At 37.6% G+C, this 26,950-nt stretch overlaps 1 protein-coding gene across 1 annotated transcript in view; it reads left to right on the top strand.

Annotated features, from left to right (window-relative positions):
- THSD7A (thrombospondin, type I, domain containing 7A) overlaps positions 1-26,950 on the top strand; it is a 207,521-nt gene that overhangs the window by 66,356 nt on the left and 114,215 nt on the right. Inside the window, exon 2 of the mRNA XM_010561477.1 lies at positions 12,970-13,801. Coding sequence (XP_010559779.1) covers positions 12,970-13,801 — 832 coding nt within the window. The remainder of the gene's footprint in view (positions 1-12,969; positions 13,802-26,950) is intronic.

Below are 26,950 nucleotides of genomic sequence, written 5' to 3'. Positions count from 1 at the left end.
CTGAAAAGAGCCTGGCTCTGTTGCCTTTGCACCCTCCCTTCAGGTATTTTTACACATGGATGAGATTCCCCCTGAGCCTTCTCTTATCTTCCCTTCTGTATTTAGACTAGATGCGATATTCTGTTTGTGCTGCTTTGTGTTCATATTTTGTGGGAAAAAAAATGTTGCCAAGTTTTATCTCAGGTTGATAAAATGATCCCTAAGTTTCTGCTGACAACGAGAATTTGGTGACAGTGAAGACCAGATTTATACCATTGTTTGTGAAGTATAATGGGTGCCTTTAAATAACCTGTAGTAATGTGAATTTTACTTTAGCATTTGCATGCCTTTCACAGAAGTATACTTGGTAGAGGAAGTACTATCTGGTTTATTATCTTTACTGGATGGGCTTTTAGAATTGTGGCTGGCTTTCTGAAAGACCAGAAATCAAAGGTTTATTTCTTTCTTTTCTTTACTTATTTTGATAGCAGTTACAAGTGACACCTTGCTCTGTCTTACCATGTTTTACTTTATGCTGAGCTCTCTGGAAGAATTTCTCTTTCCTGTAGAGTGTTGGGTTTTTTTATCTGCACAAGAATTCTGTCAGACCTACATGTTGTTGGGATTTCTTTCATAAAATTTCTAATTTACTTTTTCAAAAATTTAAACTAAAAGAATTTGCTTGGTAAATATCTGATTAATACTACATGATGCATATTCTGTCATATTTTCCTTTCCAGAAGCTTTCATAATGTCTGATGAAATCAAAGGCTTGAAGGCTGAGTGTGGACCTGTTTAGAGGAGAACAGAAAGGAAATCTGTCGTCTTTGAGGATAGGAAAATAGTAGTGACATAAAATCATTCTGGAGGAGTATTCAATGACATTGCTCACTGCCGAAATTTGACACTTTAGCACCATTTCCAACGAAGCAGCAAATTAACAGAAAAGACAAAAATTCATTTCTTGTGTTTGCCTTTCTGGAGAGGAACATGCAGTTTGCCCCGATACCATATTTCTTTCTCAATCTCATAGCTTTGCACGTTTGAAGTCTTTGATGCCTTCTCCATCTCTCACCTTCTCTTAACTGAGAGGTTTGCCAACATAACAATCGAGTAAATGCTTCCAAATCTACAGAAGATCAAAAGTGACGCTAAAAAAAAAAAGTTTTACCCACTATTTAGGGATTCTTCTGTCAAGATAAAAGAGTAAAAGAGGTGTCATTTTCTAGTAGCATCTCCTAAAAGATTCTGCTGTTACTTCTTATGAAATGACCTCTGAAGAAACTTTAGAAATCAAAGGTAGTACCTGCAATGGAAAGGTACGTGGTTTTTGTGCTACAACAGAAGACTAAGGCAGAGGTTGGTCACTGTGTTCCTGTCTCTGTTTCTTTGATGGGTGAGAGGAATTTTAAGAAATCTCCTGGAGATTTCTGGATATGAGAGTATTCTTGTGATGGCCTCCTTAAAATACTTGTATACTTTTAAATTTTTGTAATAGTGATTCATTGCATTTTTAATAGGACATCTTGGGTTGTTGTAATAGATTAGTGTGATAATACCACATCAAGTTCATGTATTTTTAAGCAGAAGTCACTGCTGCAATTAATGGGGAGTTCTGTTTAAAAGACAAAGTTATGATATGGTCTGAGATGCTGAAATGACTGCCTACATTAATATTTCATAGAAGTTACTACTTATTTCTAAACCAGAAATTAAAAAAAACCCTATTTACACAAAGGGTTTGTTAGATATATTTCCAACATCACAAAAATAGACAAAAATGCTTATCTTAAGACAATTGTGCAACACATTTGCCAGATGGAAGTAACTAATAGTGACTTTTTTGGAATTAATTATTTATCTCAGTTGTGTCTGGAATTAAAATGATTGATTACAGAGCACTCAGATGAAGACATTACTTATCTGGCATAGATTGCAGTGACAAGTTTCATATGGTCCTGACAAGAATTCTTCAAAACTAATAGAGATCTATTCTTGTCTGATACACAGCGGCACCTGTATTTTGAGTACATCCACATGGCTTAGTTGGCTTTCCTTCCCATAGTTTTAAGTACTATGTCTATATAATGAAAGCACCACAATTTTAGGGGAAAGTTGCCATTTAAAAATTGAAAATGGGTTTCACAGGAATTCAGCAAACTGTAGATGACAATGAATAATAAATGAACAGAGGATATGCTTGGGAGAATGTATCTCAGCAAGACATAAAGTCTTAGTGCACTTCAAAAGATTTATGACTGGATTGTTATTTCAGTCTAACACAAATTAAGTAATAAAATATTTAAAGGTAAATAAAAATAAATATATAAAATTGACCCTTTATGTAATGTTCTGTACTTAGAAGATGCAATTTTATGAAACTTTCTTTGCTCCAATGAATTAGAAGAAAACCAAAAGACGACAGGTCCAGAACATTATCTAAGTCATATTCATTAAGTTCGGGTCTCCTATTTTATTTTATTCCATCAGTGGCAAAGAAAACGACTGTAAAGAATCCAGAGATATGAGAAACCTTCCTATTTGATCCTTGAATAACTATATTGGCTCTCTTGTGTCCAAGGAGGCAGAGGGAAGACAGATGAGAAGTATGCACACTGTGCTCTATGTGTAAGATTTCTGTCAAGAATAAGAAAAAGTAGCAGCTTATCGTTTGGGCTTCTTGCTTTTTTATTAAAACACCTTTAAATGCAGCTGGGATTTAGGGCAAAACTCAAAGGAAAGATATTGAGTAAACTCTGTGCTTCCAGGGAGGAAATGACAGAACATGTATTCCTACTGCTATTTACTTCTTGCACACCGGTTTTCATCAATACATCTAAATGGGCTTTAAAAATTCATATTGTTGTCCCTGCCTTACACAGAAGAAGCTGAAGTGCAAGGAGACAGAAATGGTGTACGTACATCATCCTGCAGGCTAGCAATAGGGCTGAGAGAACAATCTTTCTGACTTCATGCAACTAAATTGTAGTGTTTTCTTATAACCAACTTCCTGCTACATTGTCTGACATTACATCTTGCAGGAAGTCTGACCCTCTAAAAAAGTCAGTGCATGAAGATACTACATTTAATTTCAGATGTCTGGTTTTAGTAGTCTAGTTGAAAAGCTGTAGCAGTAAATTTATTCCTACCTCACTGAAGGAGGCTTTTGACTTTTTTGCCCTTAGCTAGTGTAAGCAGAGACCGGGATTACAAACCTCTGGGCTGGCACAAGTGTGATGGCCTGTGTTGACGGATGTACCCTGTGGTTGTAGCAGCCTCACAACTAGCGCTTCTGGCCATCAGCACCACAGCAGGAGGCTACGATGAGCAAGGGAAAGAAATAAAAGGGCGGAAAATGAGACAGAAGCAAAAAAAATAAAAGCATTCTCTTGGTCTTGATGCTAACTGAAACAGAAATATTTTGTCTTCTCTTTTTAATATATCAGCCTGCATGTACTAAAGAAAATCACATTTAACAAACTGAATTGAAAAATTATTCATGATAGAAGTGAAAGTGATCTGATTTAAAGTCCCTGTGACCTGTTCAATATGGCTGATTACCATGAGACTTCACAAAAATAAACTCTCCTAATAGTACCAAGAAATTGGTGCTGCAACACATGCTGATGCCCGGGTGTCATGACAAGGCTAACAGTGTTTTTTCAGTTGATCTAACTGGGCTTCACTCTGATGAAAAATGAAGGGCAAGCCTTAGCTGGGTGAATTAGTCCAAAAATCTGCATTTCCACATATAGTCACTGAGAATAGTATTAGCAGTGAGATTTTTAGGTTAAGTGAGATGTTGTCTTAGCAGTATTTCAGTTAAAATTTGCTTTGAGATTTGTGAGTAAATTGAATATAAAATGCCAACAGGGAGAAAACAGTGAATCTTTGTTCAAAACCAAGAGGTAAACCTCATCTTAATCTATACAAATCAAACCCTACTCTTTAGTAGGCAGTGGATCCTGAATTGGTTTTCTCAATAATCTATTTCTTAAAATCAGATTCTGATGCAGAGCGAGCTGTAAAAATCTACAGGGACACAGATAAGAATAATATGTTGCTCATATAATTATTGAGCTTTCATTGTAAAATGTTGATATTTATTCATGATTAGTCTGTATAATTGTTGGAGGTAACTGTTGATTTCACAGATTCACTCATAATTGGCTCTGCTGTTCATGGGAGTGGTTTTTGTTTTTTTTTTTCCTTGCCCACTGCATAAGAAAAAATAGGTTCATGCCATGTGTTTTCTATCATTACATTTCTGGTAGCCTTGCACAGAAAAAAAGAACAGCAAATTTAGGAGTTTCTAACATGATTTCTAAAACTGATCTTCTTTAGAAGGCAGTTGAAGAGCACATGGATGTTTTTTATCTGATGTCCATGTATAAGTATTAATTATATTAGAAGGGTTGTACTAATATGTCTACTATGGTGTGTGAGCTGGAAATGATGGGAAGCTGGGAGGGTACCAGGGAAGGCATCGTATATGCTTACCGCATGGATATATTCTTCAAGCTTCTGTTCTTTGTTGATGTAAGAGATGGGTCATGGGGTAGGTAGGTCTTTGGTCTGACTCAGTATAGCTGTGTCAGGCAGGAGTTGCAGAGCAGCTTTCAACTGTTAGTAATCAGAAAAAACCAAAACAGACATTGTAGGAGAGATACAAGCTAAGGTTAATAAAGCCTTTCATCCAACTTACAAAGCCTGCAATGGTGTTTGCTATGTATGGAAATCATCATTTTGTCAGAAGAGTGTTATCTGGCTTTTCAGACTAGAGAGAGAACATAAGGAGAGGAGAATGAGGAATACATTAGTATGGATTAACACCACCTCTAATGAAACTAAGAAATGTCCATGAACCAGCTTTATATGTAAACAGACTGGGCTAGAAAAAACTGTATTCGGTATCAGAAGTATTTATTACAACATGACTACAGGCTCAAAGCACTGTAATTGCTTTGTAGAACGTAGAAGCTCTATTTCTCTTTAAAGCATGCTGCTTCAATTAAGCATTCCTTTCGTGTATTCATTCAATATTCATTTTGGCTGTTACTGCTATACTACATGAAGGAAAAATGAATAGTTAAAGGAACTCATGCTAAAAAAAAAAAAAAAAAGGTTTGGAGGAAGAACTGTTTTAAACTGAATAATGTTTTGAGAATTAGCTTAAGTTTATAATAAGCCTAAAGGAAAGGATTTCATTACAGGTTATGACAACAACACAAAGCCAGATAGTTCTGCACTGTGAGCTGTCAGCCTTTCATGTTTGTGTATGTGCTAGCATATACTTCAGATAATCATGTTGCACTACTACTGTGAGCTGGAGGCTCTCGATAGCTTCGGCATAGATAGCGATTTTAAGGGTGTTACGCTGCTGTACATTCAAATTACTTTGGGAAGAAGTGTGGTATGAAAAGTATGAGCTCTGATGCAATTTATTTAATAATTTGAATCCACACAGCCAGAGCAACAAAATAAATACTAAACCGTGATAAATATAAGGAGGTGGTTGGGTTTTCTTCTTTTTCTTATTCTTTTTTTTTCTTTTTTTTCTTTTCCTTTTAAGCTTGAATTAGATTTTTCAGACCTGGCTGTCTGGGGGATGAAGAACTAGCATTATATTAAATAAAGGAGAAAATTTTTGAGACCATTTTGTTTATTTGGGGTTTTTTTTTGTACTATGGAAATAGATACTTTTTACCCTTTCCATGTTTATAACAGATGAAAAAAATTTCCATATATATTATAATTGTCACAGTGTTAAGGCAGAAAAAACACAAAGCAGACAAAAACCCCCTTTACCAAGTGAAATGTGGTGTTAAAACTACAATGAATTATGGCAAAAGAGTAGGCCACTGCATCAACACTGGGAAAGCATGTTAAATTCAAAATTTTTTCTTATGGAGTACACAACCTCGTTTTAGACACACCAGTTTTCTAATATACAAAAGGAGTACTTGGTGGAGGAAAATAAGTAAAATTTGGTTCCAGTAATTTGTGAGGTCCTAGTATGAAAATGCTCAGTTAGGGAAACACTGAATAAGCGTTATGCTTTTTGTAATGTTGATGTCAGAATTTAAACTGGTGTGGTTACTCTTAGTTTTATTTCATGTGTGTTGCATTCATGATTTTAAGAGAAATTTGAAAACGGATAATGTTAATTACCATGCCATTAGTAGTATCAAGAACATGTGTGAATGTATTTTCCCAATGGATATAAATAGGGGAAAGAATAAAAGAGCCCAGACTTATAAAGTGCCTTAATAATTATGTGCAGAGCTAGAAAGATATCTAAGTGGCTGATTTTTGTATACTTTCAAATTTGCCTTTATCTCATTGTTTGAAAGTGTGCCCTGGAAAGTTGGGGAAACAATGTGTAATTTATAGATTAGATTAATCTACATCACTGTTTTTTATTGTTAATTCTTATATTTCCTTGTTAATTTGAGAAATGTGAACTTGTTCTTCAGATTCTGAAATTATTTGAACTGCAGTGTGGCTTACACTCTCCCTTATACTCTCAGGAATTAAAAAAATTAACCTAGGAGTCAAATAATTTGTAGGCATATTTGATACTCCATTATCTTCCTCTGAATCACAGGTGTTATGTTTTATTATGTTGAGAATCCTTTCCTTTTTTATCTCTCTTTCATATCCTGAATCCATTTTCTTTGATGCAGACACTGTCTTGCATGTTCTTTTCAACCTCTGAAAGAGGAGCTGAGAAAGACAAAAGCATTAAATAGAAATAACAGTCAAGGTGATCCATAGCACTCCTGGAGGGGAGAGTTCACTGGCAAACAGAGCAGGCAGCAAGTCATACAGCACCCAGGGAGTCCTGCCATGGGTGGGAAAGATGCAAAAATAAAGGTTTTGTCTATCGATGATATTCTGCTGTCTTGGCACTCCCGATAGTATAAATTACAGAATCTGTCTCTTCAAATGCACCCAGCTTGTCGTGTTGGCAGCATCTCAGATTCTATATTAAAAAAAAAAGCTATCAATAATTTATCTAGAATTTTGGCGTTTTGCTGTATTACTTCTTCCCAGTGTAATATGCAACGTGTCTGTACCAGTGAGACTGTTTCCTGTTTAGACTTTCTCAGTTAGCTACTGCCTGGGATAAAAATACTTTGTTGCGGCAGCAGTTGTTTTTCCTTTGCTTTACACAATTACGACAGCAAATATAGATAATACAGGTATACTGTACCAAGTTATAGACATGCTTATTGTATTTTAGTTTAGCCAAGCGGATCTGCAAGTGATTTGGCAGCAGCTCTGAGGCTGTTACATTCTCAGTGGCCTGCTGTTCATCCTGCTCCTTGACCAGCTCTGCTATCAGGAGCTGCAGTTTGCATTCACTGTTATCTCCTTCAAAGACTTCTTGATCTGTGTCTTTTTGACCTCTCTCCAGATTTACTGCTTAGGCTTGAACTGTACCTTGTAATACTAGTGTCCTTCTGACTCTCAGCCCTGTATCACCCACTTAACCTTCATGGCCCTCATCACAACCATCTCATAATACAAAGAAATTTGAGGTCTCCAATACTGGGTAATGTTAGCTTGTTTCTGAACTTAGGAAAAGTAGATTTCTGCTAAACAGTGTCTCAGTATTCTCTTTAAATACAATCCTCTCAAAATAATGAAAACTAAGCTGCTCATTGTCTTGTGCAGTCCGTGTCTCTCTCTCTGGCCTTAAACTGTTAATGCTACTTACACGCACCAAACCAGTAACACAAAATGGGTCAAAACCATTTCTCATTGAGAGTACACCAAAATTCAGAAGAAATCAGTGGTGCAACCCTCATTTGTTAATAATGGGAGTAATGTCTTGCTTGATGTTTTTAGAGATGTTTTGAGTTTTATGTAGGGGATAGTAGGAGGCTTGTTTTGTCTAATTTTTTGTATTTGCATGTGGAGAAAACTCAAGGGATTCTCACCTAGACTTATTTGCCCTGGATTAAAGTCCAAAATAATTTTTTCTTCTTCAAATAGTGATAATTTTTATACCTGAAACAATGTTAATATATAAGATATTAAATACTGCGGTAGCTTGCTTTGTTCTCAGTTAGCTGCAAAGCTATCAGTGCTTTAGTGGGGATTTTGTCTTGATTTTTTTACTCCATTGTGATCACTCCCTAAAATTGCAGAATAAACTTGCAGTAATGGTTAATTCAGTTACTTTCCTGCTCCCTGACAAAAATAAATGTTAATCCTCCAGAAGCTTAGAGGGAATCTTAATATTGTATTTTACAGTAATCTCTTTAGAAGACAAAGAATTACTAATGACATTTTAAACTCACTAAGACTTCAGTGACAACTCCCAACAACAAAGAAGCAAGCTTCCTATTTATTTCTGTAACTGCCATTTGTAATACGCTGATTAAACAAAGAACAGATAAATGATGGTATTTTCATGAGACAAGTACAGCTCACTACAGGTAAACTATGACTCCCTCATCTAAATATGCTTAAAACAAAATCCTAAGAAGTGCTTTGCATTCACAGCAGCAGCTTTTTTGCCCCAGTGCAAAACGGTTTGAGTGCATATACATCCCGTTGCCCAGGCATAACTGGATCAGTGCACAGCAGGGAGAGCAGCATGTCTGCGTGAAGACTGCTTCAGTGGGAAAGAGAGAACCTAAAGAATATTCATAAAGAGCAAATTAAAACATCATATGAGGCCTTGATTAGGCTTGACAGCTTTCCTAAAGACTTTCTGTTGTTGTTACCAGTGTTTAACATCAGCTGAGGATTTGTGAAAGAGCAGCCACCCCCCACCTCCTGCAGCCTTTAAGTGATGGTGGTGGGTGAGACTCTTCACGTTGCATTCTGCTGATCTCTTTCGTTGCCTAATTGCATATCTATGCTACACTAGTTTCTGCAAGATCAATTTTATCCCAGAATTTCACATTTACAAATGTTGTGGTAAATGTACTGCCCATAATAATGATATAATATAAAAAGCATGTTGCAGGTGATCTGTATGTGGTTTTCTCATACTTCTGAGGATCATTCAAAGCCTCTGCCTTCACTGTTTTTTCATCATGTATCTTCAGTGATGTCTTGATCAGCAAGCAAAGAAATATTGTAAGCATGTGCTGGGTGCTCTCTCTTCCATCTGTGGCAATGAGAAAAAAACCACAGTGGATTAGGACTACTTTGGGATGCATTTCTTGTTATTTGGACAAAGTCACAAAGCCCTTTTACTCAGTTCAGAGACATTTCTTTTCCTGCTTTTCTGTGATTATTTTCAAATGAGAACTATGTCTGGCCTTGATGTTTGCAATGTGTTTGGGGCCACTTAATTTAGAAGTGAATCGTTGTAGGTTCTTTTTATAATTGGCAGAGAGAGATGCGTACCTCTAAAGGGAGTTGCAGAGGAGCTTCTCTCTCTCTTTTTGTGAGGTCCATATAAAGAACGTATGGCAACAACGTTCCTCAGCAAGTGCTTGAGATTAACAACAGTGACTTTCCTACAAGAAAATGTGGATAACTTAACTGAAGATTTCAAAGCATTGTGCAGCTGAAAACTGATGAAATGTTGGTTAATGTGGATGCCATAAATTGTTTTCAAAAGAAAAAAAAAAAATCTGGTATTTCTCAGAGTAATTTTGGTCAAAGCAAGTTTCTGTTCATATTGCTAGAAATAAATTTTTTTTAATTTTATTTTTTAAAAGTTAAAGAAAGTAACAACATGGCAATTCCTCTTCTTCTCCCAGAATAAGACAACTTGGTTAAAGCAAGCTGTTTAAGATTGCCGAGATATTCATAGGTATTTTGAAATCAATTCATTGGAAGTTAGCTTAAAACTATTATTCTAAAGGAGCACTGAGTGTGGAAGTGTTAGGGGATTTTGTTTGGGTTTTGTTTGTTGTTGTCCCCCCCCACCTTCTATCACCCCAAAGAGAAATGTGGCTAGTTGTGAAGAATGGTACCAGTTATGCTTTTGTGTTCCTAATTGGCGTTACATTTTTTGAAGATGTAGTTGGTGGAGCCATCTACAAAGATGGGGGAGATAGCGTAGAAAAGAGAAAAAGTTTGAGAGAGTGGGGGGTATGGCAGGGAGGAGATGGCCAGACTGCAGGGGGAGAGGGATTTCTAGAGGTCAGAGAGCACAGGACAGTGTTTACTGCCACTCAGAAAGTCACTGTATGGAAAGAAAGCACGGAGTCACCACGGAGGCTCAGAGGGCAAGGGAAGAATTGTGTATAACTCACTTATTTTTTCATTTCTTGCTTTTGCTTTCAGTTTGCGTTCTTTAACACCTTCTCCCTCCACAAGTTTTAAGTTTCCGTGCAAATTAAATTTGGTTTGGTCAACTGTGGAAACCTTTTAGTCTTTTGAGGGAGCTCACTGAGGAGAAAGCCTAAATAGATCCCTGCCCCAAAGCTGTGGCTCAGTTTAGGGCCCTGTCATAGTCATATAAAGAAGCGTGCAGTAAAGTGAAAATTTATGCTTTTGGTGTACTTTTAGCCTTGTACTCTAAACAGAATATTTTGTATTTAAACTTAAAAATCAACTTCATGTAGATAAGGGAGAGGGTCAGATATATCCCTAATAGCTCTGTGTCAACAACTACATGAACCTAGAGATGCTGAGTAGTAGTTTGCTCAAAGGTTCATGTAAATGTGGTTTGTTGGTACTCACTGGCAATGCTTTTATAAAATTGCATACTGCTTCACAGCAAAAGCAAAATAATGCAGTTTAATACATGAGCCTGTATGTGCACCTCATTGTTACTTTGGATCCAGTTCTAAAAGCATTATTGCAATCTATTGAAAGAACTTATTTTGGCCAATTATCACACTCATGTACAGATTTTTTTTCATATTTACATTGCCAAAGGCAGTAGTTAGTGCATTGAGACTGACATTTTTATCATTCGTATTAGTATAAACATGTCAATGAATTGGATTGTGCTTGACATCTAAGTATCTTCAATTTTTAAGTAAAATGTGATTTCTTGGATAACTGATGATTGGAAATTTGGTAGAATCCCAAATGAGCAAACTCTTCATCTGGAGTACAGTAAAGACCTGATCCTTAAAAAGAGGGATCTTTTCATTGAACACACAAAGTATACACAAGGTGCAGTGATCTGATAAGACAGAAATTTGTAGTTTGCAAGAGGAACAATTTAGCTTTATTTCAATCATGTTTATACCTGCTTTAGTTGGAGATTTTCTGCAGTCTGTTCTTTTAAAGTTGGTGAGTGTTGCAAGTGGTGTTCTGGGGAAATGATATCTCTTAACTCAGTGTAAATACACCTAAAATAAATACAACAATGATTATGTCATTTGTGGAAGGCTGTTTAGAGATAACGTAGGGTAATCTTGATGAAATGGAAACTGAAATGTGTTTGTATTTAACAAACATTTGTTTTTCTGGATAGCTAGCTAAAACTTGGAAACCCTAATTCAAACTTAATCTGCAAAAAATACAGATGAATTTCCATGGGCTGAATCGGTCTCTGCCAGCTGGCATTTGCTATAGAGTATTAATGCTTAGGATATTAGAACTGCAAACACATTGTTCAGCTGCGGTGTCTACTTAAAAAAGAGGCAATGAGGAGCAGAGGCTAAGTGTATAGCCTATCATCAGCCCATTCCCAAACTGCTACTGAAGTTAATGTTGGATGAAGAGCTGAAAATTGTGTTGAAGTCAATTAGAGTTTTAAAGCTCGTGGGAATCAGTAATAAGATGTAGCTTCATATTCCCTCCAGTCATTGAATAAGAAAGTGTTGTAAATAATTTGTACCTGCCATAGTTCGTTTAACTTAGTCTTGTGCAGTACCAGAATTATTCTGTTAACCTGTTTTGGAAATAATGAAGGCTCAGCCCAGCATCTCCCACAACTTTACTCACACAAATAGTCTTGTTACTGGGGTCATTCAGGTGAATGAGGATCGTGTGGCCTGGCCCCTATTTCTACATAGAACATGAGCACTCCACAGTCAGAGGGATTGTCTCTGTGTGACCAACTGTTTGCAGATGGACATCTTTTCTTTGGGAAATTGTTGCATATTTTTTTCTGAACTGCTTGTTCTTTTCCTCTTTCATAGTAAGTCAGTGCATAGTGTGTATGAGGGGACGTCTTAAAAACCTGAAAAATACAGGTTTTTTACCCTCTGATTTGTGGATTTTGTGAGTTGAACCAGGTGAATATTACAGTTTTTAACAATGGGAAAAGCAACCATATCAGCTTTCAAGGATATAGGTTTTTATTGGTTTTGTTGACACTAATTATAACAACACGTCAAGTATTTACCACAGACCTTAGAGATTTAAAAAAAGCAATAACTTCTGTTCATTGGAGAGTTACCAGCTGGTATGTCTCTGTCTTCAAGAACTTATTCCGTATAATCACTTCACAGATTATGTGGAACAAACACTCCTTAACTGGCTTTTAATTTTTATTTTAGTTATAATAAAGGAAAGAATAGAAGTGGCCTACCTGAAATTACTTCTGTTTTTCAAAATGTAATATGTTGTTGTTCTCATTATTTAACACAATATGGAAGGACGAGAATACGATATTAATTGGCATCAGGGTATAAAGAGTAGTGCAGTAGAAATGCGAAGCAAAACCCAAAACAGTCCAGAAAAGCGTATTCATGCAAGTGAGAGAGAAGATTGAATCCATGTCTTGGCTGGGAGGACTTTGGCTCCTATCTCGCTAGTTGAAAATACACGATGACCTTGTGATTGCTGGGTTCTTAGTCCTCTAATGTGATTAATTCCTGTGTATGTTCTTGAAATTAAATATTTAATTTGTCTCGGACAAAAAGTGAAATGTATTTGTAACCCTAAAAATAGGAGATGAAGAATAATCCCATACTTGTTTTCTGTTTTCCAAGTTTGAGTTTCTACAAGAATGAAATTCTTAGAGATGGAGGAAATACAAAACTGGTTCTGTGAGCTCTGCACCATGGCAGAGGAAAAATTAAGCGTGCAATGTTAGCATCTTCTCTTGTTTTCCAGGTCCATGGGGGAGATGCATGGGAGATGAATGCGGTCCAGGTGGCATCCAGACGCGAGCGGTGTGGTGCGCCCACGTGGAGGGCTGGACCACGCTGCCCACGAACTGCAAGCAGCTGGAGCGTCCAGACAACCAGCAGAGCTGTTTTCGGGTCTGCGACTGGCACAAGGAGCTATACGACTGGCAGATCGGCAGCTGGAACCAGTGCCAGCCTGTCCTCTCCCGCAGCCATGAGAAGCCCCTGGAGTGCCTCAGAGGGGAGGAAGGGATCCAGACAAGGGACATCACCTGTATCCAGAAGTCCAACGGGGTTCCGGCTGAGGATGTCATCTGTGAGTACTTCGAGCCAAAGCCCCGCCAGGAGCAGGCATGCCTCATCCCATGCCGGCAGGACTGCATTGTGGCCGAATTTGCCCCTTGGTCAGAGTGCTCCAAGACCTGCGGCAACGGGCTTCAGCATCGAACTCGGCACGTTGTGGCTCCACCACAGTTTGGTGGGTCTGCTTGTCCTAACCTCACCGAGTTTCAGATCTGTCAGTCTAGCCCGTGCGCTGCTGAAGAAAGCCTGTATAGCCTAAATGTGGGACCCTGGAGTGCATGCTCAGTGCCCCATTCGAGACAAATAAGGCAAGCGAGGAAACGAGGGAAGAGCAAAGACAAAGAAAAGGACAGGGAAAAGGCAGTTCGGGATCCTGAGGCTCGTGAGTTAATTAAGAAGAAGAGGAATCGAAACAGACAGAATAGACAGGAGAACAAATATTGGGACATACAAATTGGATACCAAACCAGGCAGGTCACATGTACTCACAGAAATGGGAAAACTGCCGCTCTGAGGTAATAACTATTTATTAATTTGCACATCTTTATTTTTCCCTGTTTAAAGTAAAGCATGCATAAGTGCACACTGCTATTATTTTACACAAGTCTGAATCTCAGTAAGGGGCATACACTATTTACAATATGAACATCCCTCATCAAGTTCAAGATGTTTCTATAACATGAAACATTCAAACTTTGCTAGTGACCATGCTAAGCATCACATAAATGTGCACTGTTAAACTATGCTAACTCCCTAGCCTCTGTTTGTCTAAGTAGATTTCCCCCAAAAGCTTGAAGATATTTGTCCAATGTCTGCTCTGTTTCTGTGGGTTCAGGCAGGTTTTTGCTCTCTAACAAGCCATGCACGTTTGGAAGACATGATGTTGCTGCTTCTAAGGCTCTGGGCGCACAGACTAAGAGGAAACTGGGCTGGGTCAGACTCACAATAAAAGTAGAAAACGGAGAGAAAGATGCTGCATGAGAAGGCAGTATCTATTCTTTCCAGTACCTTTTGTTTTGAAATAGAAGAGCATGAAATATTGTTTGCCTTTCTTGATTCCTATGGCAAAATTCCTGAAAGGGTGACTGTGAAACCTCTTTGTTTCTTCCATGTACTTACTCTTTTTCTTTCTCATCTGCATCTTTATGCTGTCTATCTGGGTTTTGTTTGTTTGTTTGTTTGTTTTTAATTATTTATTATTTTACTTTTCAAGAGTTTTGGCAGTCATAGATGTTCTGATAACTCTTTCTGTAGGCTTCTGGGTACATTTCTGCAACTGTATTATCTTCCTTGTTTGTTTCACCTGGCATTCTCTTGCTAGCTCATGTTTTTTCCTTCCTGTCCCCCAGAATGTTTTTGTCCAACTCAAAAATCTTCTTTCAGTCTAGTCTACCTTTTTCTGTCTTTGATGTGATTCTTTCTATTTCCTTCCCTGTAGTTCAATGCATGATTAATCAATTTTACTTCAACTGTGAAATGACTAAGATATCTTGCTGAATGAGGCTGACACCCATTGCTGCTAGGTTAGTGTTTATGAACTTTTTTCAGGGTATTTTACTTTGGAGTTTTTGTTATGCCAGTTAAACATTCTATCACAAAACAACTTGTAATTGCTTCAACCTTTCCTATCAGAAACCATATATTGTAGTTTTTCAAGTGTAGTAAACATTTTTTTATTTCCTTTCAAAAAAGGATCCAGAAGTAAAAGAGGAAAATGATTAAGAGGTCCCTGGCTTAAGGGAAGAACTGAAAGATCTGGGTTGTTTAGTTGGAAGGAGGGACATACAAGTGAAGATGTGAAGTGTCTATGAGTGTGTAAAAAACCTGTCACAAGGACAAATGGAACAAACTATTCTCCCTATATTATGAATGTGTAGGAAAAGCAATAAGGGTGTAATTACAGCAGTGCTGAATGAGGTTAGACTTCTCAATACTGGGAATAGTGAAGCTCTGGAAAGGATTGCCTGGGGAATGTGTGGCACCTCCATCTTTGAAGGTTTTTAAGAATAGGCTAGAAATGCATGTGTCAGTAATGACACACCCTGAGTAACTCTTGGTTAGGGAAGAGGGACTGACTGCATAGTTTTTTGCAGTCTCTTCTAGCTCTGGTTTTCTACAGTTCTTTCATATTTTGACCCACACTTGGATGAATGTCTGCACAAGGAATCTCAAAATGAGTTCTTTCAGGCAGTCCCACATGCTGGCTGCAGCACTGTGTCAGTGCTGGTACAGGAAGAGGGTGCCTTTACCCCTTCTTTTTCCAGCCTCACATCATGCAGCTCACACTGTGGCTAGCCCAGGAACATCATTATCCTTTAAATACAGGGAATAATTTATTAAACATATCAGTTCCTAGCAGATAGCAGCCAGCCACTCTGTTTGAAAGTTCCCAAGTTTTTGTAAGGTTAAACAAATAATTCAGGACTACCACATTAAAAAAAAAGGGGGGGGGGGGGGGGGGGACGAAGGAGGGACATTCATATGCTGAGGTTCTGATAAATGGTAAAAGAGAATAAAAGTATAATTGGAAGTCAATTGCATACTTTACTCCTCATCTTTACACTTGCTCTTGAATTCACTCAGATCAGTAATGCTGTCTTAATTTCAGATACCTCAGCATATTATACCATATACACACATTTCAGGCTGTAGCAGGGGAATGGATGAAACCCGCTTGCCTGAGGCAGTGAAACAATAGATAATAAAACATAGGAGTGATTCTTCACAGAAGAGAAAATGATACAAACGATGCAGTAGACATTTTGATGTCTAATGGGTATAATCTTATGTTGTAGATGCACAAAGGATTTCTAACAGTCTTCCCATCAAGTTTAACATAGAATCTTTTTTTCCAGTTGCATAGTGAAAACAAGAAAATTTGGTTAAATGACTCGTGAGAAATTCTGGCACTGATACTTTGGCTTTTAGAGATCTATCTATATATCCATCTCTTTCATTTATGCTGCACTCTTCACTAAGTGGTCAAATGCTTTACTCTATGATTGGCATTCCAGAATCTCAAGCAATAGAATTATTTTTTCTGCCCAGGTTGTCAATTCAGCCAGCATTTTATAAGCTCTGTCATATAGTAACGGTGTTACTAAATAATATAGACAAGTAAGGTGACTGGAAAACCTGCTGTGCTCATGTGTAAATGCTCTTCAGCTTGAATAGTCCATTTTCGGGGAGTTTTGACTTTAACAATCAGAAACAATCAGCCCCCTGGCAGCATGACTGAAAGAAGGAGAAAAACTCTCAGGCAAGTAATATTTTTTGCAGAGGTAGCAAAATTGGTATAGTATAAAAAGGGTTTCGAAAAACAAGTTTCAGAAGGGTGCTCCAGAGAAAATGGTTCTGTAACGCTGTCAGCAAAACTTCAAAAAGGCAAATTCTCTTGACACATCAGCACACCAGGCATGGTAAAGAGAAGTGAAACAAGAAAATCAAAGTGTAATTTATATACTTTATTGCCGAGTGAACAATACATAGTCTCCCGCGAAGAATGAAATATTGGATTTTGTATTGCTCATTCTGCAATAATGTATGTGTTACATGGCCTATATTTACTTTATGTTTCCCTTAGTCTGAAATTATGGAGCATTGAAAATATTTTAAAAATAGAATTGTTGGAGAAGAAAGAATTCCATAATTAAAGCTGACTTATCAAATGACTGCTTTGGATAGCTAACAAAACCTGGACAGTGTTGCTGTTAGTGTAAAGGACAATACTGATCCTCTGAAAAGTTTTCTTTTTTTTTTTTCTTTTGGTGAAAGTGGACTTTGCCTGAGGTCCCACAGAGAGCCATTAGACAACAAACTATCAATGTAGAGAAACACAAAATGTGTAAAATTTCATTTTGAGTTACAAATCTGCTTGCACTATTACACATTGTGATGATTGTGCCTCATGTTAAGCATATAATTTTCTACTGTAATATATAATCTGGTTTTGCTTTCATCTGCTTTGCCAAATTTTTACCATTGGGTCTCAAACATTTCCTCATAATTGTCTTCCTGAGCAGACTTTTGGGGGAAAGTTTACAAAAAATGCTTAGGCCATTTTTGTACAAGCTTAAGAAAAAATATTTTGTTGTAGCAGTGTTTAATTCATACATACTTCACTAAGATGCTTTATTGAGAACTCACTGGATTGGGAAAAGAATTGGATATTTGGAACGACTGGAGCAGGTTATAAGCACAGACATCTATAACTGTAAGAACATGGAAGAGAACGAGAGTATCTTCTTGCCCTGTATGTTTCTGCACTTTAGCAAAGATTTTGAAATTCACTGACAAAGCGCATCAAGTTCCCCCATTGCCGTTGGTCCACAGGCGCAGGGACAGCCTGCAACTGCCAAGAATCATTGAGCTCAAATGGCTGCAAATGGGGCTGTCGTTAAAGCAGTTCTGCAAGGATATAACTGCCTACTTAAAAAAAATCCAACAAACCCAAACCAAACAAAGTCCCCAGGAATTTCTGCACTATTTCCTTTCTCTTTCTCCATCATTTGGATATGGCTTGTTTATCTTGCTTAAGCTGGGACCAAAACACCCCTGTCTGAATGGGGGGAGAAATGGAGGAGACCAGGTAGGAAACTGTCCCCATCAGCTCTTTGGCTGCAGTCCCCAGAACTGGTTAATATTCCCTTGGCAGCACCTTTGTGGCAGAGACCTGTTTGTGAAGCTGAACTTTATTGATGAATTGAAGTGAGAATTCAAGAAACAGTAAATTTTTAGATCTATTCAGAGCTTTTAATTATTTGTTGGGAAATAATCTTATGCAGTAATAGCAGTGGAACATAATGGTGGGAAAGAAAAGCATCCAAGATTTAAGAAATGCTGACCAGTTTCTGGGCAGATTGGTTTAGCCCTTTTACGCATTTGATCATATGGTTGTGTTTCATTTGTTTCACCTCTGTCCTTCTCAAAAAGAAATTATTTGTTATTTCTTTTCATCCTCCTCACTGATTCTGTGCATTCATGAAATATCTAGCAGAGTACATCCACACTTTGTAATGTATTAAACTCTCTTGGAAGTTTCCATAATGGTCTTATTGCAGCGCTTTACTAACTTTCAAGTTTGGATGAGTTTGAGCTTTTATTTATTCCAATATTGTAGTTGAGACATGAGAGATGACAGTAGGGCCAAAATTATTCAAATGTCTTGCTAATTTTTGGCATCCACTTTGAGGTATATAATGCCTGATTTTTCAGCTTACTGCATAGACCTGTAACTGCTTAAATCACAGCCACTATATTCACTAGTGGCCACAAGTCTTAAGCTGGATACCCAGGGATGGAGCAATTAGAGAATGTCCAACTGAGAGTTTAGGCCGATGAGCAAGTGATACTCAGGTTGTATTGGCAGAAAAAGAGAGAGAATGTGCTTCTCTAGGATGGCATTTTAACTTTGTTCGTCTTTCCAGGTCCTGAAACCTCCTAATCCAAGTGCTCACCTTCCAAATCATGCAACAAATGCCTCTATCCACTTTATGGACTCTCACTCTCCTTTTAAGTTATAGGCTGTGTGGAGGAGGATAAAAAAAAATACAGCATGAGCCTGTTGCTTTCTTTATGCCATTGATTTGGAGAAGCAGGTGAGTCATGCTGAGGTATATGCTGTCAGAGAGCAAACAGAAGAGAGATTCAGACCCATAATATAGCAGCTCAGTTTGCTGGACCCTGTAATACATTCCTTGCTTAGAAGATTCTCTGTACTTCTCTGAGCTGCTCCATGAAGCGACAGGCAGAAAGGGTGATGGGTGTGAAGGTTGTAGTGTCTAAGGTGGAATAGCTTCAGGGAGACAGGTGTGGGAAGGAGGGGGACTAGCTGTGCAGAGAGGACAGTTTGTAGAGGTGAAGGAGCAGAAGCAACTTTTAGCTTGTTCTTTGAGGACCAGATGGAAGCATGCACGTCTACAAGTGCTTTTTATATTACTGGAAAGGCAGCTCTGTAGCTGTTTTTGTAGAGGAAGCCTACAAGCTCACCACACTGTAAGGGTTTAGGAGCCATAAGTGGTTTAGTAACAGAACATCTGTAAATATCACATATTTGGATAATGAGCTATAGACAGTCATTTTGATAAATTAACTTGGAATCACTTAGAGCACATGCTATTAACAAATGGGGAACAGGGAAGAAGAAAGTCATCTTGGAAGAAAAACCTCCAGGTAACTAAAAACTGCAGGGTAATTGTCAAATGCATCAGGATAAGAAAAATGTGAAATGCTATTAGAGAAACAGGATGCAAACATACTGCTTTCCTACCATTTTCCACTGTGCTTTTAGAATTTCCATGAATTTGAAAGTCAGAAGCATCCTGTAGATTTTTAATGTGATTTTGGTGGAGACAGTAGTTTCTGTGGCTATGCATAATATTATTCACTGGGTGTTCCTTCCTATTCTAAGTACCTGCTCCATCATCTTACTGAGGCTGCTGTTTTGACAGTGGCTTGTCAGTATTAGTATACATTTGACATACCATGCCAAAATCTAGAGTTAAGATGGAAACGTACACACTGTGCTGAATAATTGAAACAATAGCAGTGAACCATTTCTTTCTCCACACCATATTTTAACTCTTTTCATATAGTGAACAGTTGTTCTGTCATTTAGATATGACATTCATATATTTCTGTGCAAAGCATCAAGATTGGATGCCTTTCTAGAATATATTTTTTATTCAAATACATGTAATTGGTCTTACTTAGCAAAATATAATAGCTTGTAATGAAATGAGGGTCGAGTTCTGATAATCTCTGGTGGCCATAAATCCTGTGAATGAATGAATGAATTCTATGAATGAATGCTATGTTTAATTTCTAGCCTTAATTTAGTAAGACATTAAGATGCACAGTGGTAAATGGAATTAGGCCCTGAGATCTTTAACAAAGATTCTCCTACACTGTACTTTTATGCATCTTTTCTGTCTCGTTGCCAGAGAATTTTTATGTTAATTGACTTTAGTATGCCGAAATAAACAAAACTCTCAGAATATGTATCAAGCAATATTTTCCTAAATTTTGGACATCTTTATATTGGTATCATATCATAGTCTGTAAATAGTCCCATAAGGAACAAACTAGAATCTATTATTTGTTTAGAGATATTTTGTTCTTTCTGTTATGTGACTGCTGAGCATAGTCTGGGACATAGAGTATGCCCCTGTTTTCTCAATGAGCTTTATAAAGTCATGGTACAGCATGTGAGCTGAGCATCTTCCTGGGAGATGCTGTCCCCCAAGGAGCGGAGGACTGCATGGGATGGGACGTCACAGAGTTCTGCTTCACTTGCAGATCCCCAGAATGGCAGAGCTGGGTGCCTAACTTTCAGTGGTCCCACTGAAAATAAAATGTCCAGCCTACTTCCTAATACTCACCACCTTTTTTCCAAATGCTGGAGACTGAAATGAAACCAGTGATATTGTCAAAGCTAGACATCAATACAGGGAACAAATAAAAAATAATACCTGAAAGACAAATGATATTAGTAATGTATTTTTTTTTAAATTTTAACTTCAACTTCAGTACTGCATATTTTTATTCACAAAGTTTGGCATTGTGTTTATTTTTCTTTGCCGATAACTCCATGAATCTAACTGTTAGTTAGGGTCAAAGTAAATGCTGATTAATGCTATGTAACAAAAATTCCCACTGACAAAGGGACACCCCCCTGCAAAAAAAGAAAAAGCTTTAGTAAGTGATCTGTGTAGATTATGGCCAAATAACCTGCTTTACCAATTTTAAATTTATCTATAGCATGGGATATGCATACATGTCACTGTCATTGGAGTGTGAAAGATAGTACCTCTCCCTAAAAACTTCTGCTTTCTTGTCTCCTTAGACACTTAACGGTATCTGCAAGAGCCCCACAACAGCTGTTGTTGCCACTTGTTTGGGTGTAGTAGAACTTCTTGTTGCTTTGCCTGTATTAGCCGATATATTTTTCCTTGACACAGTAGTTGTAATCTCTGGGTTTTTTTCTGCCATAATGTAGAAAGCCTGAGTGGTTTTGTTTTTTTCAAAACTGTTTTGGCTGTGCATCTTTGTTGGCAGAATTAATTAAAGTTGTGAAAGGATCATGGGAAAGTAGTCTTGTGAAAAGCACTTAGGTGGACAGTACTTGAATTGTAAATGAATAAAAGTGGCGTCATTGTTTGTGTGATTATAACAGCCCATTATACTGTAAGGTACTAACAGTTTCTCAGAACAATGTACAATATGACTAATACCAAACAGTGCAGCTGTAGGGAAAATGAATCAGGATTATGTCATGAGGGATAGTCATTACACTTGCCACGAGGAAAAAATACGGGCACTGTATTTTCACTAACTTTTTTAAAAAAACCAAGTGTGTACCAACCATAAACTGAAACTCTCAAGGATGACTAGACTTTACAAGTTACATTTTACATCTTCAGAGTAACTCATGGGGGTTTTCTAAACTCTGGATTTAAATCACTTTTCTACTATTCCTGCTGTCTAGTACCTGCTAATTAAATAGAGTTATTTTTTTCATTTAATTTTATTTATGAGAAAATAAACTATTTTCTTTATACCGAAGAGTTTATCACAATCTCTTTCAAAATCCAGCTATACCTTTGATCCAAGAATGATATAGAGTTCATTTGATTGTTTTGCTTTAGAGATTAGTGCATCCAACAAAGCTGTATGAACTCTGAGGAGAGCACTGCATAGAAGATAAATAGCTTGTTGCAACACATTGCGACGTTGTGCTTGATTCTTGTCTCCTTATGTTAACTCAAAAATCCCTATTATTCATACAGAGCATCTTTTAAGGTTCCATGGTGGTCTTATAAAGGGCAAGAAGGAGACCCTACACATGCAATGTTAAGATCTGGATTCATTCAAGGTTGCCGTAGAAAATTGCACACATGAGTACATATATTTCAAAGCTTGATTTGACCTTCTGACCCAATCAGATTATTTCTGTGAGGTAGTCCTGTTAGAGGGTGTGAGGATCTAGGCTGTGGGACCGCCCATCTGTAGTCAGATTTCCCAGCAGTGTAAGCCTGAGCTTTTCTAGGATGGAATGCTAATGAGTGGTGTGGTACGTTTTACCCCTTCACTGTGAGGTTACAGTTACAAGAGGCAGATGTGGTCTTTGGAAAGTGTTCTGTACAGTCTCACATTTCTTTTAGCAATCTACTGTGATTTAAGCAAACTTTAAGCAATCTACTGAGACCCTCTCTACTGAGAAAAGTAAAATATGCTTGTATTCAAATCCTGCTTTAATTTCTTTATTGTTTTAAGGATTCTTTGGGAGTTGGATAAATGTTCGTTCATGGCTGTAGGATGTCTTGCAAGGACACTGTTTGTCCAGCTTAGTGGTTTGTTTTGGTGGGGTTTTTAATTGTTATTTTTTTGAATCACAAATTTACTTTCTGATTCTTTTCCAAAAGCTTCCCCTAGCTTTAGTTTGCCCTTCAGTCAAAAATGCAGCCTCTACAAGCCTGCTTCTGTGTATTTGTGTGTGTGTAATTTTTGTTTTCAAGTGCTAAACTAACATCTAGTTTTGGTGTTCTCTAAGCAATTTGTCACTGTTCCAAGTCTTTCTGCAGACAAGTTTGGTCAAATGGGCTTGTATGTCAATAGTTTTCATCTTGTCACTGGTGGGAGAGATTGAAAACCACTTTGCTAATGGTATTCAGTAATGTAATGTCTCATGAGATGAACAAGAGTTCAAGAGACACTCTCATGGTTCCTGATGATACAGCTGGTTCTGGGAGATGCCTGATGGTGTGCAGGACATTCAAGGCCAGGAAATGGTTAAATTATTCTGCTCTGAGGGAACCCTCTGTGTTTTCTTCTATCTGCCAGTCTTTGCTTTTCTTCCTTTAGTATTTAGATGAAGCCACTTAAAAACCTGTTAAAGGATTCTGGACTTCTTTAGCTTGTTGATTATGCTTTGATCTAAAACCTTCAGAAGCAGCTCCCTTTTTCTGCTGAACTTCCTCATATCATACTCAGTATGGGTTTCTTCCAGGCAGTTAGCCTATCTTTTGGTTATGTTGTCTTCACTCCTCTCAAGTTTTTAATTCATTCATTCATTCAATCTTGGGTGTTCAAAACATAATTATGTTATGTTGTTGGGGTTTTGCTTTGGAATACAAGCAGAGCTTGTATTTTTTGCTGAAAGTGGAGTAGCCTTCTTCAAATAGAATTATGGTTCCTTCCCCAAAGGTGCTGGGGTTGAACTCCTCAGCAGACAGAGCAGGTTCTGACCCACAGCCCTTCCTGATCACGAAGGGCATGTGATAGCTAATCCCTGTGATACTATATAGTATGAGAGAGGCAAGGGGAGGAAGAACACCATTTCTTCCTAGGTTTTTTGTGTGGTGTCTGACAATGTAGATGTCTGTGGAACGTCTCTTAATAATGCCTGCTGTGCTGAGCTCTCATGAGGATGGTAAGATATAGGGGTGTCTGCTTTCTACACCAGGGTTGAGGGTAGGTCAGCCATGCCAGGACTGGAGCAGCCTAGGCAGACCTGTAGGTGCACTTACAAGGAACTTTAGAGCCACAGCAGCAAAGAGCCTGTGGACATAATCCACTACCACATCAAATACTGATCCAGGCTTGAAAGATCACAGTTTTCAATTTACAGGTAAAATTCCACTTAAGTCCTTTTCAGTCCAGCTCTAACCCGTGGCTTTTGTTTCCCATGAGTGCCAAAAGTTTATATTGGCATCAGTCTCCCTCCTGAACCATAGCCATGTTATTCATTTCAGAACAACGGAAATCTCGGTATGTAATCAAATGGGAAATCAGCTAGAGGAAAAATAAATATACCAGAATTCCAGGAGAATGTATACAGTGAATGAAAATAAGGAATAATAGCTGTGAAAATTTCATTAAAGAAAACCAAAGCTGAATGATAATTGTGAAGGAACAGAGAAAATATGGCAAAATAGCGCAGACAAAAATTATTGAAAAGACTATTTGGCTTGCATTAACCTTGTCAGTTGGGCTCTATTACTTTGCATTACAGGTAAAACCAGTAAATAATAGTTCTTGTTAAATATCAGCACTGGTTAAATGAATTGAATTTGTTGTAAAGGACATGTTCTCCACTGTACAATTTTAGATTTAAATTGCAAATCTCACATTGGAGCTCTATTACATTTGAACATGAAGAGCAGCTGTATTGAGAAAAGCACCGAACTGATCTTCAGAATGATGTCTCCTTAATACGTTGGCTATGTGGATTCATATTTCCATTAACTTATAGATTGTCCAGATATAGTAATGTGCAGATATTTTGGGAGCATCCTCAGAATGAATCTTGAACAGCCCTCAAATCCAGGCCAGTTTTACATCTCAAAGTTGCACATGCAGTAGAAGGGATCTGTAATTGCACGATATAACTCTGTTCCAATAAAATGAGACTAAGTGAAAGAGAACCCTTGGACCATATAACAATGTAAACAAATAACCATATAACATATAAATAGACAGTCGAGGAAAGAGCTTGTAGAGTCTCTAAGCTCACAAATGCTACAGAGAAAGTGAATAGAGTATGGTTATGCAAGGCCTGAAGCCAGAAAATGAAATTAACAGAGCAATTTTAAAGCAAAAATCCACTGTTATTGGTGAGTAAAAAAGGTAACTCATTGTTTCCAAGATGATGTAGATGCCAAAAATCTTATCTGGGTTCAGAAAGCATTTACACTAGTTCATGGAGGAAAACTCTATAAAGGGCTCTTCAGTGCAAAGATACAACTTGTGTTCAGGAAGTCTTTAAGCCACAGTTTGCTGGAAAACCAGAGGGTATGTTGGGAAAGTGTGACAAAATACTTGCTGTCTTTCCATTTTTGTCCTCCATTTGCCACTGCCAAGGCAGGTATCAGACTGCATGGATTATTAGTTAGAATCACTCAGCCATTCTCATGCTGCTGTTCGTCTTTTCTCATTAACTCTTCTTTCTAGTTATCAGTCCAATATGGTATGGAGGAAACACCAGCAAAAGTAGAAAATCTCTTAGTTGTACAAGTAAGTTATGTGTAGGTCATGGAGTAAAATGAGTCCTACTGCCTTCCTTAAAACCTATTTATTTTTCCTATTCATTCTGCATAAATTTAGAGATCAGTCCTATGGTCATGCATTACCATGCATTTGGCTTTATGCCTGCAGTATGCATGGCTTTATCTGTTGGAAAAAATAAAAATAATTAAAAAAAAAAAAGAATTTCCTAGTTGAGCTGTTAGAGCAGGAAATTCCAATGGTCTCTTCCATGACTTTTCTACACAACTTCACAGATAAATTTGAGACTGAGATTAGACACTGAAACAGGTCATTGGCATATAAAATGAATTTGTCCTGATTTTAAAAAATTATAAAAGCATGATTCACTCTCTAATAGAAATTTAGGGTACCTTAGAAAGAATTGTTTTATCTCTTGACTAATCTAATTTTATCACACTTTTAAAAGCTTATCTTCCAATGAAAAGTCTGCTTTCAACTGCACAGCTTGCTCATTTGTACACAGGTACTATAGTGCAATTCTCTCCAGGCTTATGCCTCCAGCTTCATTCTCTATGTTTCTGTAGCCTTAATTATCCCATAAATTACTTTGAAATCCCCAGGGGGAACCTTCCAATCCAAAGTGATATTTAGTTTTTATTTATTGCTGTAAGAGCAAAAATGAGGCTACAGAACGTGAGTAGACACAAATTCCTCACCACACATCCCCAAAAGAGGTTGAGCAGCAATTATGTTCTGTATTTTGCCCTTTGAACCACCACTGCCTTTTTCTTTAGTTCATTTATCTAATCCAAGTCTTTGAGGTCAGGAATAGGTGTGATGTTGGCTTAATAGCAATAGGGCTCATTCATCCCCTGTGATGTTTTGTTTTGCTTGGGATTGCCTTCTCTTTCCACTATGTCACCTACGTGCTTATATACCTTAAGCTTCAGTTCCCCAGTGTATCTATCTATTGTCTGAAATGATACTTTCTCAAATGACAGCCTTACTTCAAATTGTATAATGCCCCTCTTCCCTGCCAAAAGAAAGACACTTAGGACACTGTCCTTTGAATGTATTCACTGAACTGAGAGCAAGTTCCTGCAGACTTTACGTTACTCCTATGCTACTGCTTCTTGTATCCAGTCTGCTCTGTTGACCTATAACAACTTATGTACTTTGAGCTTCCCAAGCAGTTATCTGGATGGAAGTATATGGGCTATAAGGGTTGATAGTGAGGACTTATTTGTGCACTCCTTGCATTTTTTGAATGGCTAAATTTGCATATAGTGTGTGCTTGGATGTTACTGAAAGTACACAGAGCGTGGAGATGTTTGATGCAGAACTTCTAGTGGTTTGGGTGGTATCATGAAGTGAATGTTAACTGTCTATTTCATCTTCTGACCTGTTACCTGCCCATTTGCTTTTTTTCCTGTGAGAAGATTCATCCAACTTTGGGTAACTAAATCAGATGCACAAATCCATCAGAAAGTGCAGAGTGATTTACATGAAATTAAGCTTTGCTTTAAATTTTTTGTGGAGATCAAATCTGTAACATTAGGTACCAAACCCAGAAGACACTATTTTGTGTAACAGAGACATTCCCAAGTTTTGATTAAGAATCAATCTGTGCAGTTTCTTGGATCAGACATTTAAAGGAAATGTGACCAACCTTCTTAGCT

The sequence above is a fragment of the Haliaeetus leucocephalus genome, unplaced genomic scaffold, assembly GCF_000737465.1.
Source record: "Haliaeetus leucocephalus isolate CR32 unplaced genomic scaffold, Haliaeetus_leucocephalus-4.0 Scaffold146, whole genome shotgun sequence".
NCBI classification, from domain to species: Eukaryota; Metazoa; Chordata; class Aves; order Accipitriformes; family Accipitridae; genus Haliaeetus; species Haliaeetus leucocephalus.
This window is presented reverse-complemented; position numbering and strand designations above follow the sequence as displayed.